Genomic DNA, 17,061 nt, shown 5'->3' on the forward strand with positions numbered 1-17,061 from the left:
TAAGTCCTGCTAAGATTTGCTTTCCCAAAATGCAGCACCTTGCATTCATCTGAATTAAACTCCATCTGCCACTTCTCAGCCCGTTGGCCCTTCTGGTCCAGATCCTGTTGTAATCTGAGGAAACCCCCTTCACTGTCCATTACACCTCCAATTTTGGTGTCATCTGCAAACTTACTAACTGTACCTCCTTATGCTCGCATCCAAATCATTTATGTAAATGACAAAAAGGAGAGGGTCTAGCACCGATCCTTGTGGCACTGCACTGGTCACAGGCCACCAGTCTGAAAAACAACCCTCCACCACCACCCTCTGTCTTCTTCCAATAGATGAGAGACTCAACAAATGACCAATGGTATTTTTCAATGTATAATTTCAGTTACATCACACTGTAAACTGTTGCTATAAATTCTGTGTCTTACAATTGTGTCCTCCACAACCACCTGATGGAGCGTCGCTCCGAAAGCTAGTGTGCTTCCAATTAAACCTGTTGGACTATAACCTGGTGTTGTGTGATTTTTAACTTTGTACACCCCAGTCCAACACCGGCATCTCCAAATCATAAGATAGAAATGTGAGAGAGCATTGGAAAGGCAAGCAGCTGGAGGGTCAGGGTCATTCTTGTGGATTGAGTGGAGATGTTTTGTACAGCAGGCACCCAGTCTATTTCATCTTTGCAGTTTACACAAAGCTGCATCATGAGCAGTAAGGGCACACAGTCAGTGTGAGGAGGACATCAACAGACTGAGTCAGGCTGAGTAAGTATATCTAGGAATTTGGTTCAAATTGGGAAAGAAGTGCTTGAAGTATGGTTTACTGGAAGAAGTAATCTTAATTGAGCATCGAGTGACAAGGTGCTGAAGGGCAAGAAGGATATAATCCTGCAAAGTTTACATGAATTTCTGAAAGAGAAATATTTTTGATAGATCTGTTAAGAGTTTTTGAGGCAGCAGCTAAAAGGGGGAGTCAGTTTGCATAGTGTAATGAGATTGTCAAGTATTTAAATGAATAAATTATTGTACAAAATTAAGACTCATGAGGCTGGAAGATAATCAGTTAGCCTGGATTAAAGTTTGGTCAATGGACAGAAAACAAAGAGCAGGGAGATACAAGTTATTTCATTTTGACAATCTGTTATATAGGCTATATGCCAACTTCCTTCGCTAAAAGACATTAGTGAACCAGATGGATTTCTATGATGATGATCACCATTAGACTCGCTTTTTATGCCAAATTTTTATTGAATTTAAATTTTATAATGTGCTGTGGTGGGATTCAAATGCATGTCCTCAGAATATTGGCCTGGAGATCTGGATTACGAGGTGAAAGTGGGTACTGCAGAAGCTTAAGTTCACCACTTCAGAGTGGTGCTGGAAAAGCATAGCAGGTCAGGCAGCATCGAGGAGCAGGAAAGTAGATGTTTCGGGCAGTAACCCTTCATCAGGAATGAGGCGGGGAGCCTCCGGAGTGGAGAGATAAATGGGAGGTGGGTGGGGATGGGGAGAAGGTAGCTAATAGTGCAATAGGTGGATGGAGATGGGGATAAAGGTGATAAGTCGGAGAGGAGGGTGGAGCGATTAGGTGGGAAGATTGTCAGGTAGAACAGGTCATGAGGATGGTGCTAAGCTGGAAAATTGGAACTGCATTAAGGTGGGGGGAGGGGAAATGAGGAAACTGGTGAAGTCCACATTGATGCCCTGGGGTTGAAGTGTTCAGAGGTGGAAGAGGAGGCATTCTTCCTCCAGGCATCGGGTAGTGTGGGAGTAGCGATGGAGGAGGCCCAGGACCTGCATGTCCTCGTTAGAGTGGAAGAGGGAGTTGAAATGTTGGGCCATGGGGCGTGTGGTTGCTTGGTGCGGGTGTTCCGGAAATGTTCCCTAAAGCGCTCTTTGTGGAAAGTGGATAGAGGTGGGAAGGGAAATATATCCCTGTGCTGGGGTCCGTTTGTAGATGGCGAAAATGTCGGCAGATATACGGTTTATGCGGAGGTTGGTAAGGTGGAAGGTGAGGACCAGGGGGGGTTCTGTCCTTGTTGCAGTTGGAGGGGTGGGGTTTGAGGGCCGAGGTGCGGGATATAGATGAGATGCGTTGGAGGGCATCTTTAACCATGTGGGAAGGGAAAATTACGGTCTTGAAAGAAGGAGGCCATCCGGTGTGTTCTGTGGTGGAACTGGTCCTTCTGGGAGCAGATACGGTAGAGGCAGAGGGATTGGGATAACATTTTTGCAGGAGATAAGGTGGGAAGAGGTGAAGTCCAGGTAGCTGTGGGAGTCGTTGGGTTTGTAAAAAATGTCAGTGTTGAGTTGGTTGTCATTGATGGAAATGGAGAGGTCCCCACTACCAGGGATATATTTCCCTCCCCACCCCTTTCTGCTTTCTGCAAAGACCGTTCCCTCCGTGACTACCTGGTCAGGTCCATGTCCCCCAACAAATACCCTCTCCTCCTGGCACCTTTCCCTGCGACCACAGGAATAGCAAAACCTGCGCCCACACCTCCCCCCTCACCTCCATCCAAGACCCCAAAAGAGCCTTCCACATCCATCAAAGTTTCACCCGCGCTTCCAGTAATGTCATTTATTGTATCCGTTGCTCCCGATGCGGCCTCCTTTACACTGGGGAGACTGGACGCCATTTTGCAGAGCGATTTAGGGAACATCTCTGGGACACCCACACCAATCAACCCCACCGCCCCGTGACTGAACATTTTAACTCCCCCTCCCACTCTGCCGAGGACATGGAGGTCCTGGGTCTCCTCCATCGCCACTCCCTCACCACCCAATGCCTGGAGGAAGAACGCCTCATCTTCCGCCTTGGAACACTTCAACCCCCACCCCCGAGACTTCAAGCCTCATTCCTGATGAAGGGCTCCTGCCCGAAAAGTTGATTTTCCTGCTTCTCGGATGCTGCCTGACCTGCTGTGCTTTTCCAGCACCACTCTGATTTGGATTACTAGTCTGGTGGCATTCCCAGCATACCACCGCCTTCCCACAAGGCATGGTACTGCATTCGGATTCGAGTTATAATCTAGGGATAACTTTAATCATAAACTTTTCTTCCCAACACTCACGCTCCCTCACTTACCTCACCAAGGTTCTAAAGTATGCTTTAAATATGATGACAAACATTTTAAGAAGTAATTCATGATTCCCCAAAGAAATGTTCCTTTGACGAATAAAAGAAGATTTGTGCGCTGGAAGATTCCAGTGGTGGATGCACCTCTTCTGCCACAGATTGCACGAGAAGGATGCCAAAGATATATTTGCATAATTAGTAAGATGAGGAGTGGAAAATCATGTGAGAAAATGTTTCCGTGACCAGGCACTAGCCATGAGATTCCCTGAAATAACACTTGGTCTAAATACAGGAAAATTGAGCCTTTACTGCTTCTGGGAGGTGACAGAGCAGATGCAAGGAGGAGTGACAGAGGAGGCTCAAAGGAGCAAATTAGATTCCCTACAGTGTGAAAACAGGCCCTTCGGCCCAACAGGTCCACACTGACCCTCCGAAGATTAACCCACCCAGACCCTTTTCCCTCTGACTAATGCACCTAACACTATGGGCAATTTAGCATGAACAATTCACCTAACCTGCACATTTTTGGATTGTGGGAGGAAACCGGAGCACCTGGAGGAAACCTATGCAGACACAGGGAGCAAACTCCACACAGACAGTCGCCCGAGGTTGGAAACAAACCTGGGTCCCTGGCGCTGTGAGGCAGTAATGTTAACCACTGAGCCAGGAAAAACAATGACTACAGATGCTGGGAACCAGATTCTGGATTAGTGGTGCTGGAAAAGCACAGCAGTTCAGGCAGCATCTGAGGAGCAGTAAGATCGACGTTTCGGGCAAAAGTCCTTCATCACCATGCCGCCCCCAAATGGTGACAACGCTTATTTTGCAACCTCTTACCTTGAGAGTGGCAACAATATGAAACCCTTCACAAAAAAAGTGCAATTGTACAAATAGTGTTGATTCATTAAAAGGAAGATTTGATAAATACATCAGAAAAAATAGAAGAAGAGATTGATAGAGACAGATGAAGTAGAGTGGGAGGAGGGTCGTGTGGAACATAAGCACCAGTAGAGACCTGTTCAGCAAATTACCTAATTCTGTTACTTAATGCCTGTGCAATTATTAATTCTTGCAATTACACTTGAATGTTTTGGATTTGTAGTCTTTGGTAGTTGGAAATAATCCCAACAAAATTTGTGATCTGTTTCATAAAGTTGATTGGTCTGTTATAAGCATTTTATTACTGACTGGTTGAGATTGAGTTTCCATGGAGTCTAAGAGTCAATTAAAGTAGGCTTCTAAATAGAAGTGCACCAAACAATGGAGACAAAGGTGAATTACTTTGAAGGGCTTTTCTCTGTTGGAAATGGTTTCAATTTACCAGAAAATAATTGAATAATTATGCATTGAGTGCTACTAGTCCTGGCTATTATCTGCCCTTCCCTTCAACTAAGGTCACCCAACAGAAATATTATCAGGTACCTCTTTGCTTTCCCACACTCCAGCACCATTTTTATAGATGCCACTGACCTTGGATTACGTATCTAGAGTAAGGTCTGTATTCATTGTCAAGAATGCAGGAGATTGGAATTCAATTTTGGCAAGTTGTATAGAAGACACCTATCTGACACCAATAGTTTTATGGCACTGGGAATGCTGCTCTTTACCTGCACGACATGTTTAAGTAAGTGGAAATTTCTAGTACCATTTTAATTAACAGATTTTGTTAGTGCTTTGTAATAGTGGCTTTCTGTTCTTTTGCCTTAATCTTTGAAACAAGATTGAGTGTTGGAATGGCTGGGTTGGACATGGCATATTCTGCTTGGAGTGTTAGTGTAGACTATCAGTTACTAGAAAAATGAATCTGCAAACAAAACAATAAATTAGAAGGAACATGAGTTTAACTCAGTGGAAAAAGGTTATAAAACATCAACTCAGCAACTATCTTGAGTATAGTTGTAGTGTGTACTTAAATCTGGTACTGAAAGGTGCTGCATAAGTTTTTTTTAAAAAAATTGTTACTTTTAAAGTAACAAACGGAAGTACAGATATATTGAGATACACTGCTAAAGCAATGCTTTCTGGTAACAGTGATTCGATTTGATGGATTTATTTATTGTCATGTGTATTTTGCTACAAAATACAATTAAAAATGTTGTATAGTATTGCCACTCTCCAGCGCCTCTTAAAATATTAAAAAAATGCAGCAAGTGGTTCTAATGGACCCCACAGCATATTATTTTCAAAATCAAGCATATTAATGGAAACTCTGAGCCAGTCTCGATTTGGGAGATTGGACAAATAACCTGGATTTAAGTAGAAAATGTGCTGTATCACTGGAATGCTGAAAGAGCTTTGTATCACCCTTAACTTTGTGATTGGATCACTAACATCCCTGAATCTGAGGCTAATGAATGGCATAGAGTATAAAGCAACAAATGCAGAAGCTTACTTCTGTTTAGATTTAATCAGCACTCTGTGGCTCTCAAACACACCGATTGGGTATGCAGTTTGTAGATCAATTACTTGACAATAAGTAGCAGAAGATTCCATGTTCAAGTTTATAATAAATGTAAAGAACTGGTTTCATTTCGAGGAAGGTCTATTCTTTGAAGTGAGTAAGTTATGTCACAGACAGAATACTTGTGCTCTGTTACTACCTGTAATTCATATGTTTGGTATAGAAGCAGGTGTGTCTTTTTACCCTTAAAGTGTATATTTCAATTAAATAATTCAGCAGTTAGATTTCATGAGCTTAATAAATGGTTATTTATTTTTATATCCTTGCACAGAATTAGTACATCTCCCATTCAGTCTACATGCGCGTACGCACGCACATATATACAGTGATTGAATACAGTTAAAGTTAGTGCACTGACGCACATTATAATTAATTCAGTCTCTAAATGATGATGATTTCTGTCTCTCAGCTGTGGCAGGCCTTTGATTTCTTGAATGAAGTTTTTGGTGAAAGTTGAAGAGGAATCTTGTTTAAAAAATTACAACAGATTATGCGGTTTCTTGTCATTGAGTATCTCAGGAGTTCATTCACAGGTGAACACAGAAACTGGAAGAGGTTAAATACTCTAGCTGCATGATGATTTGCAGCTAGTTACACAGTCTGATTCTTACACTGGCTGATGGTTTATGACTCTAATAGATGTGCCTGAAATCAGCTGTTAGCTGATCTTTTAAACAAATAAAATGGGGCTTTCTCACCATTTGGCTTTTCACAAGTTTCAGGTCTTTCCCAAATAAGTTGTGTTTATTTTCATTCCATTTCTTGTGTTTTTGATTAACACTTTGAGGCCCATCTATTCTGGTTTGGCTGGAAGAGGTCATTGTGATACGACGTGAATTTGATAGCAGCAATTCTCTTCTTTCGCATGACAAACACGGCAACAGGCAATCTGGAAATGCAGTAGTCTTTCAGATGTTAGCTCATCCTCAACAATGAGATATGTGAATTCAATAGCTAGCTAGTCATATCTAGACTAACTTGTAGCAATATTTGCCAGAGACTTGATACTGTCTGTCGTCCAAATGCCAAAAATGGCAAGATTTGCGACAACCACTTTAACAAATTTGTGTCTAGTTTTTAAAAGTATTGACTGAAAATTCATAGCATGATGTGCCTATACTGGATGTGATGATTCAGTGAGCAGGAACTGATGCATCACAGCAAATACCTGTGTCAATTTCTAATCCTGACATCACAAGTGCGTATGTAGAAGATGTCCTTCAAAGTGTCAACTTTTGTATTTAAAAATCTTAGAAAAATTGCTTTATTTCTTCATCAGCTGGACTCCTATTGTACACTATTTGTATCTACTTTGTCAAAGATGTTCTACAACATAAAATGGGAATTTTTAAAATCAATTTTCTCACTGAGGTTTCTATCTTTTTTCTGGTGGAAAAGAGGTTACTGATAAGGGGGAGGTTTTAATGCATGCTTGGTGTGTTGCACAGTTGTCAAATATTTTATTTTAAAATGTTCGTAACTGTTCAGTCTCAAGTTAACAAGAGAGAACTGGGGTGAAGTTTTGTGGGTGAGTAGAGGTCTCAACAGCCTGCAGGAGGGAGCGAAGGGCCATGGCTTTGTCCCTTCTTCCTCGTGCCTGATGTATCTTGTGTCGCTTAGGTACTTGATAGAGGATGGCAGAACTTCCCCTCAGACCAAAGGCCTTAGGCAGAAGAGCTGTCTGCCAAGAGTTTCCTGATAGTGGGAGTCTGGTCTCTCTATTCAACAGCTGCAGTGCCGGCAGGTGGTGGCTGCTGCTGGCACAATATACCCAACCGAGGCCTAGATTCAGGGCTGGATCCAAACATACAGGTGAATGATAGCGATAAAAGGATTTTGAGTGTTGTGGGATGTAGGGGGAGGTGTAACTGGGGAAGAGGCAGCCACAGGACAGGGGTATCGCACTAAGCGCACTCACCTACCTTTCCTGATGCATGGTCTCTGGATTTGGGAGAAGGACCCCCATACTCACCTGGGAACTTGGAAAGAAGGGAGGTGATGGCCTAGTGGTATTATCGCTGGGTTGTTAATCCTGAGACCCAGGTAATGTTCTGGTGACCTTGATTTGAAATCTGTCACAGCAGATTGAGAAGTTTGAACTCAATTAAAGATAAATTTGAGATTAAGAGTCAAATAATGACCATGAAACAATTGTTGATTACCAGGAAAAGCCCATCAGGTTCACTAGTGATCTTTAGGGAAAGAAACTGTCATGAGACTTTAGATAGAAATCTTCAATTTGAAAATCATCTTATTTACTTTTTTCAATGCATCCCACCTCCACCGCCTATACCAGAAATGATCTTCACTTAATGTAGCTCATCAGATGCAGATATCTGCGAGACTGGAGCACCCTTCTGGGAGGTTCAAAAAGATATGGGAGACAGGGTTTTAACACTGCTCTTAATGTATTTAGTTGTGGGCCAGTTTCAAGAACTCTCTCTCGCATTTATCTATCAGAGGAGGTGGAAATATGCTGGGGCTTCCAGCCATGCAGTGCCTTTCTTGGCCTGATCAAGAAAGATCTATCTTTTAAAGCACAAGGAACTGCTGATACACATTTTGAAACTGCTGGTTAGTCCTCACCTGGAATACTGTGTTCAATTCTGAGCACTATACTTTAGAAAGAATACTTTAGAAAGCAAGGAGGGTCTTCAGGTTTGCAGAGGCGTTTTACTAGAATTGAACCAAGAATGGTGGCCTTCATTTATTTGGATAACTTGGAGAAGTTGACTGTTCTTCCACCTTGAACAAGGATCAAATGTAACACTTTGTGAACTGCTTTCATGCACTTGATCTTACTGTGTACAAACTCAAAATCATGTTTTTTCAACCGGCTTGCAGCCATACAGTACACGTCTATATTAATTAGTGTTTACTTGCTAATGTCATTGCTGGAATGATTATCTTAATTTCAATCAGTAGGATTCACATTGACTCCTAAAAGCAATTGCTAATGACTTTGGTAGAAAGATGTCCCTGTGCCAGTTGCATAGCAGTAGACTACAGTTTAATAACTTATTGTGTTGAATCAAAATGGCAATATTATTGGCTTGAAATCCCTGAATATTAAATAACTAGCTTTAAAGCTTGCGACTCAAGATTGTGTTTTAATGGTATGTTTGAGCAGAATGTCAAATCACTGATTAAAGATTTGAATGATAGTGTATGGGTCTTTTAAAATGATTTGAGCTACACTGAATATGTGTGTTTGGGAAAAAAAATAGCAAATGAGACATTTCCAGTAAGAAATTCATTCCATCTTAGAGCTGGGTAAATTGAAGATACTTGAACACTTAAAAGATTATTATGAGGTCACTAAGAGAACCCTCACATGAGGATGTAAGTATGTATATGGGGACAGCAGTGGAGTAGGGAATCTAATCTAATCTAAATTGTGCAACTCAATACAGATCATAATTTCAACATGTGTATATGCACATGCATACATATGCCCGCAGATCTGTTGCATACCTTAAATTACAAAACCAAACCATGTTAAAACATGGCTGTTGAGATTAAAAACATTTTATCTTAAAATAGTCTCACATTTGTTCGCCTAAACTTATATTAGTTTGGGCCATAAAATAGCAATAAACAATAAACCAATGACTTTACGTTTGAGCTGGTCCTTGGGTTTTCTTCCTTACAGAAACTGTTTTACAACCAAATATAATCAAACAAAATATAATGTAATTCCTCACTTGCTTAATCAAGTCACATTATTGTACATTGAGAAATAACTCAATCCTATAGTGCCACTACTGACACAAGGGTATCATTACAGAAAAACAAAGTTGCACGGACAGTTTCCACTAACATGGAAAATTTATAATTGGCAAAATTGACAAAACTCTGACAATAGGAACTTTGATTTTTATAGATGGGATATATGTGCAGATGGAGTGTGTTTAATCTTGTGCACTGATATATTCTGTTTACCTGTTTCTAGAATCATAATATGGAACAAATGTACTTACCGGTGCTACGGAATGTACAAAAAATGTATTTACTTTTTGACGAAATGTACCTTTGAAGAATGCCATAGTACAGTGTATTGGTGAGACCACACCTTCAATACTGTGTACAGTTTGGACTCTTCTTTTAATGAATGAAGTAAAGGCATCAGAGATGGAATGGCTATTTTATACAACAAGCATGCAGCATTGCTTTCTTCATATTCGCAACTAGTCTAGTTCCACCAACCTATTGATCTAAAACTGTATTCTGTGTCTTAACAGTGAACAGGTCCTTTTCCTATATTGTCCCACTGTTTTCTGACTGACATTAGCTTCTGTTTGGTCAGGTAGATTTCGATGTTAAAATTCTCACTTTTGTTTTGAAATGCCTCAAATGCCACATCCCTCCTCGAGACCCTGAGATCTCTACACTTTTCAATACTGGTCTATTAATTGCATGTTAATAGTTCCTCATCTGTGGCAGTTAATGTGTATTTGAACATTTAGTCGTTCAGTTCTGCACATCTGAGAAGGTTGTTGTGGCACACTGTTCCTGTCCCTACCTCTGGGCCCATCTGCTCCAGAGGTCTGTAGTAATATTTGAATGGGTTGTTTAGAAAATATCTGCATTGAATACTGTCACTCTCACAGAATCCCTAGAGTGTGGAAGCAGGCCATTTGGCCATACTGATCTTCTGAACAGCATCACACCCAGTTCCTTTAACCCCACATTTCCCATGGCTAACCCACCTAGCCTGTAGGACTGCGGGAGGAAACCAGACATCTTTGGACTGCGGGAGGAAACCAGAACACCTGGAGAAAACCCACGCAGACACAGGGAGAATGTGTAAACTCCACACAGACAGTCGTCCCTGGTGCTGTGATGCAGCAGTGCCAACTACTGAGCCACTGTGCTACGCACTACTACCTGTTGATGTATGTTTAGTATTCATTTATCTGAGACACAGCCATACAGAGAGTCATGCTTCTTTGTTGTCACACAATTGTTGCAATTTCATTGAGTTAACTGGCATTCCTGGCTGACAGGTCACACTTACATGCTCCTGCACAGAAAATCCATATTTGCCCTTAACCTGGATGCTCATTTGAAATTCTTGCAGAGTGCCTAACTAAAAGAAAGGAAAATTAAAAAAAGGCTGAAATTTTTTTTCCATGTGGACGATTTTAAGTGTGACTTCAATTGGGGATATTTGTTTTAAATAGAACTTTGAATGAAGCTATGGCACATCTTCATGCTGGCTTTGAGGGACAGCAGAGATTCTTATTATGATAATTTACAGTTAATCAAGAAGTATATGAAGATTACTTTATTGGAATTGCTTTTTAGCACTTAACTTGGAATTCACCTCACATTTCTTGCAGTATATTGCTGCATTGTGGCTAATATTGTCTCTGTCAGATAATAACGTACTGGTATTATATTGAATTTTCTCAACTTGTGCAACTATGTTTTTCAGTCAAAAGGTTAATAAGCATTTGTTGTATGATTGAGATTCTATCTATAAAGTATTGTGCTTAATCCAATGTGGATGAGCAGGACCCTGTATTTATGCGGATAGGCAGTGCTTTGTGTCACCACCATCAGTCCATCATATAATTTGTTTGGCAATAAAAGAAAAATATCTCTTCATGACAAGAAGCACAACCCTAGTTTAATGTTGATTTAATGACTGTTGCGGAGGATATTTGCCCATAGACCTACTGTCTCTTTTCTATTGGGAAAGAAAAAGAAGTGTGTGCAAAAGGCCAGTTAGTAATTTCACATAATTTCTTTTTGTAAAGCACTGTACTCTGACATACAAGTCTCATTCTATTCACACTGCTGTAATTTCTGAATGAGTGAAATTTGTCCTTTTGAGTGTAGCTTGATTTTTAAAAAAAAGAATGAAAATACTTTTATTCTGCACCTGAGTTTTGAGCATATATTGCATATTAATACTTCAGTTAGTTTGTGCTGGTCTCTCAGTGGTGCTACCTTTCAGAAAAAATGTTAGTCTCAGGTCTTGTCTGCTTTGTCAGGTTGAACTAAAAGATCCCATGGTCCTATTCAAAGCTTGAGCCAGTATTCTAATCAAGATTTATCTCTCAACTAACATCACTGAAATAGATTACCTGGTTATTCATTAGCACTTTCCTGTGTTCACATTGGTTGCTGCATTTCCCAACATCGTACTACTGACTTCACTCCAAGACCTACTCCATTTACTCGACAATGCTTTGGACTATCCTGAGCTCATTAGGGTGTTACAGATGAACCTGCTCTTTCTTTTTCTTACTTTATTCTTCAATAGTCATTAAATTTATGACAGGCTTTTGCTACAAGTTCTTCATTTCAATTAGCAACCTTCGTTTGAACTTCGAACAAAAATTGTCTCCTTATGTCCAATTGTTAGTTTGAAAAATAAAGATTTACTTTTGGGGTTGCATTTTAGAGATTTAGATTGTCCACACTTCTGGTTGAAATGATTTTATTTTTCAAATGTTAGTTCTAACATGTTTCCAAAATTATTTTTTTTCCCATTGGCATCTAGTTTACATTTCAACCATTAAAACAATTGATGTGGGAAAGCAGTCAAATTGTCTGTGTGTAAATGACAAGTAAACTACATGATTGATGTGGAAAGGTGTAAGTTGATATATTTTGCTTTTGTTTCTCTTACAGCGTTGCGCACCAATAAACTGACGATCATGGGGGATATGAAAACCCCGGATTTCGATGACCTGCTTGCTGCGTTTGACATCCCAGATATGCAGGTTGACCCGAAAGCAGCAATTGAGTCTGTACACGATGAGAATGAAGGGCACCTGAAACAGAGCATTCCTGTGGATGAGGATGCCCAGGTCCCCTCTGCCCCCGACGGGGTAGTGAGCGTGATTGTGAAAAATATCCGAACTCTTGACTCGTGCGAGGCTGCGGCCGCGACAACAGAAACCTCGACTCTAGACAAAGAGAATCACCATTCTTCAGGCAATGGCTTACACAATGGCTTCCTCAGTGTGACAAACCTGGATGGGTATTCTAAAGAATTGGACGGCAAGTCAGCCAGGTGTGAAGGCCCCCCCAGCACCGAAGCTAAACTAGATTTGTCAGGTGCCGAGACCATCGATGGCCCTGATGCAGGAATGAAAGACTCCGCGTTTAACCAGTTCAGCCCCATTTCCAGTGCGGAAGAGTTCGAGGACGATGACAAAATTGAAGTTGATGATCCTCCACACGTCAAAGAGGAGAGCCAACCGGTTTATCAAGCAAACGTACATCCAGGTCCCACTGCTGAGCGAGAAAGTGAGAAGCCAAGGAAGGCCGGAGTGGAGAGCACAGTCAAGCAGGAAGTGTCCATGCCAGAAGCTGAAGAAAAGGGTAAGATATTGAAAAGCAACAGAGAGAGTGAAAGTCCCAGTGTTAATTCAGGGATTCTTGAGGCATTTAAAGTCCGAAATATGGATGAGAAATTGTCTGACGAGGATGCTGAAAAGAGTTTTAAAAATTCTGCTGAGAAGCAGCTTGATAACAGAGTCCTCGATGGCAAAAGTGGTGAGAAAACTGGAGTGAATGTTACTTGTCCTTCAAACCTTAGGGCTAAGTCCTCCTCCAAGCTTTCCTCGTGTATTGCGGCAATTGCTGCTTTGAATGCTAAAAAGGCTGCAGCAGATATCAATAAGGAACCTCAGTCTGTCTCAAGGGGGCCTTCTCCGGTTTTAAAAGAATCTCGAGAAAGCCCTAGAGTCACTGAAAAGTCTCCTGAGGGCCCTCAGAGCCCAATGGAAATGGTGAAGAAAGTTGCCATCAAACAGCCTGATAGCCCCCGGAGTGTGTCAAGTGAATGTAGCATGAAAGGGTCCCCTTCCTCTCCTGCAAGCTCACCGCCCGCAATCCCTAAGGTTCGCATCAAAACCATCAAAACGTCATCTGGTGAGATTACCAGAACAGTGACCAGAATCATGCCAGAGGTTGAGCAAGAGCTTGGTAGAAGAGGACCAGAACAAGCAAACTCCTTGGTTGTCTCATCACTTTTGTCATCTCCACCTACTGAGTCTTCTGTTTCTTCGCCTCCTACCACGCCTGTGCAATCGGCACTTGTTACAGCTTCTAATTCAGTAATGTCTCCTGACGTTGCTCAGAAACAGGTTACAATTAAACCTGTTGCCACTGCTTTCCTTCCAGTGTCTGCTGTGAAGACGGCAGGATCACAGGTGATCAACCTGAAGTTTGCGAACAACACTACAGTCAAAGCCACCGTCATTTCTGCTGCCTCAGTTCAGAGTGCCAGCAGTGCCATCCTGAAAGCTGCCAATGCGATGCAGCAGCAAACTGTGGTGGTCCCAGCATCCAGCCTTGCAAATGCCAAACTTGTGCCAAAGACTGTCCACCTCGCTAACCTTAATCTTTTGCCTCAAACTGCCCAAGCGTCTTCTGAACTCCGTCAGGTGCTTTCCAAAACGCAGCAGCCCATAAAGCAGGCTCTAATCACTGCTGCTTCCACACAGCCAGCTAAAAAAGTATCTCGAGTTCATGTGGTGGCCTATTCCCAGAATGCAGTGGTTGAGACATTTAACAAGGTGTTGAGCAGTGTAAATCCAGTCCCTGTCTACACGCCTAACCTTAATCCTCCAATGAATACAAATATTAGTATACCACTTCGTGGATACAAATGCTTAGAATGTGGTGATTCATTTGCTTTGGAGAAGAGTTTGGCACAGCATTATGACCGGAGAAGTGTGAGGATTGAAGTCACATGTAACCACTGTGCAAAGAACTTGGTCTTTTTCAACAAGTGCAGTCTTCTCTCACATGCTCGTGGGCACAAGGACAAGGGTGTGGTGATGCAGTGTTCTCATCTGATTATGAAACCCATTCCTGCAGACCAAATGATCATTCCCAGTTCCAGTAATAGCGTTTCTTCCACCACTATCTCTGCGCCAGTCTTGACGTCTGCAGGTGGCACTGCTGGTGCCGTAGCGAAAACTGTTGCAAGCGTACCCAGTGCGGTGATTTCTGCGCCTGCCAATGCTCCCATTCTCCCAGCAATGCCCCTGGATGAAGATCCATCAAAGCTTTCCCGCTATGGCATGAAGTGTTTGGAGTGCAGTGAGACGTTTCTGGATGAGATTTTGCTTGCCACACACTTCCAACATGCTGCAGAAGCAGGCGGACAGGTAAATCAAGTTGTGACAAATGAGTTGGTAAATGTTCCATAGCTCCCTATGATCTGTTATCCTCACGGTAATAGACTGGTCCCTAGGCAATGAATAATACTCTTCCTGAAAACAGTTTAAATTCTGTCTACAGTGTGCGACAACAATAACTCACATTTTTATAATATTTTTTAATATGTTAAAAATATCCCAGACTGCTTCACAGGAGCATAGGCAGATAAAAATTGACATCAAGGCAGGACAGGACAGTACATTAAAATCTGGGTTAAAGAGAAAGATTTTAAAGAGCATCTTAAATAAGGTGAAAGAGAGAGAGAGAGAGAAGTGGAGAGATTGAAGGAAAGAATTCTGGAGTTTGTGGCTTAAATGAATGCACGATCACCAGTGGCAGAGTGAAAGCAATTGGAATCGGACTTGTTCAGGGTTGGAGTAACTAAGTGTTACTGGAGCATTGTGGGACTAGAGGAGATTACAGCGATAGGGTGGGGCAAGGCACAGTGGGATTTGCAAACAATAAAGAAGGAGAATTTTAAAGTCAAGGTGACAGTGGACCAGAAATGTATTTCAGTGTGCACAGAGATGATGAACAAATTAACGTAGCGCGAATCAGAATGCACATAGTGAGCAGCGGAGTTTATGAAGGTAGACATTGGGAGGCTGGTCAAAAATGCACTGCACTTTTTAAATGTGGAAATAAAGCAGGCAGTAGAACACCTGAGGGGTAATACGTTAATGAGGAATCATAAAATTCTGCAAAGTACTATAAATAGAAATTTTGAAGCTTATGTCAGTCACAAGGATTATGAACTCTTTTGTACTCAGTTGGCATGATTCTCCAAATGATATGATTTAACATGATTTTAATGTAATTATATTTGTTAAATTTAATCTTTGACATTTGTTGTGGCACAGTATGCCCCATTTACAGCGATACAGAACTTTTTGAGGTGATGAAAACTTTGGACACATGATTCTAGAATACTGCTTCTAATGTATTTCCACTTCTGTCGGAGTGGAATAAAACTCCGGTTCATTGGCTACATTGCTTAGTTATTCGAGCCAGCAAAAATTAAGCAGCCATTCTACTTCTGCTTGCTTCTTCCTATCTCATTGCTTTCGAATGGTTCGCAAAGGGATGTTCTAAGAGTTGTTGCTCCATTAGTGAATAAATCCTCAATCAGTACACTAAGAGCTGTTGCCAACTGCAACAGGTATTAGATATATGTGCAGTAATGAAAACAGATGGGTAGCTATTACTTTGTGAAATAGTGTAACATAAAAGACAGTAAGTTGGCAATCTGTTTACTTTTCTCCTGGTTTTTATTTTGATTGGCTCAAGGGAATAATTTAAAACAAATGGATCTACTAAAAAGAGGTACGAGAAAACCAACCTGTAGATTTTTCATTCTTTCATTTCTGTTCTCTTTTAGTGCAGATATTTTGGTTTGTTGGCAATACTTTATGGCCTGCATAGAGAGGAGGTACCAAGAATGGATGAAAATATTATTTAAGTAAATAAATCATACAGGCAGCTAACTGAGTTCTGAGTTTCCAGGTCGATGCCCTGTAATTGTGTAATACTAGTATCCTTAAAAGAAAGAATGTCCCAATGCATCCCATGGTTAGACAAAAGGAGAACAATGCTGAACTATAAAGAGAGAGATGAAAAATAGTAATCAGAATCTTGATCTTGGATGGTATGTATTCCTCAGAAAACATCATTGAAATCATACTACCTTGTGATTTATCCCAATGCTCCCTGTGATTTGAACCTTACTAAATTCAAATTGACTGCAATTCCATAAGAGCATAATTAGTCCATTTGGCCCATAAAGTCTGCACACCATTCATTCTTCTCCACCCTATTTTCCTGCCTTCTCCCCATAACACTTGACCTCATTACCAATCAAGAATCTATCTATCTCTGTCTTAAATACACTCAATGACTTGACCTCCACAACCCCCTGCAGTAATGAGTTCCACAGATTAACCATGTTCCAACTGAAGAAATTCCTCCTCATCTTATCTATACCCTCAGGTTCTAGATCTCCTATATCTTCTCCACATCCATTCCAATCAGACCTCTCAGTATTGTGTAAGTTTCAATCAGATTCCTCCTCATCCTTCAAAACTCAATTGGCTACAGACACAGAATCCTCAACCACACCTCATATGACAAGTCTTGCATTCTCTGAGTCATTCTTGTAAATCTCCTCTGCTGCCCCTGTACCAGCACGTCTTTCCTTAGATACAGGACCCAAAACTGCTCACATATTCCATGATGAAATGTCTGAGAACAAATCTACCAGCTCAGTGAGTAAACGTACAACCTGATCATGTATTCCAATTTGTGGTTTGACCGGAGCCTAACACAGCCCTAGCAGTTCATCCCAGCTT

The 17,061-nt window shown here is 41.3% G+C and overlaps 1 protein-coding gene across 9 annotated transcripts in view; it reads left to right on the forward strand.

Annotated features, from left to right (window-relative positions):
* The window catches only part of znf532 (zinc finger protein 532), a 217,562-nt gene that overhangs the window by 97,850 nt on the left and 102,651 nt on the right, over window positions 1–17,061 (forward strand). For all 9 annotated transcript variants that reach the window (XM_043679319.1, XM_043679397.1, XM_043679488.1 and 6 more), the window contains one exon: window positions 12,173–14,664. In XM_043679319.1, coding sequence (XP_043535254.1) covers window positions 12,173–14,664 — 2,492 coding nt within the window. The remainder of the gene's footprint in view (window positions 1–12,172; window positions 14,665–17,061) is intronic.

The sequence above is a fragment of the Chiloscyllium plagiosum genome, chromosome 1 (assembly GCF_004010195.1).
Source record: "Chiloscyllium plagiosum isolate BGI_BamShark_2017 chromosome 1, ASM401019v2, whole genome shotgun sequence".
Lineage (NCBI taxonomy): Eukaryota > Metazoa > Chordata > Chondrichthyes > Orectolobiformes > Hemiscylliidae > Chiloscyllium > Chiloscyllium plagiosum.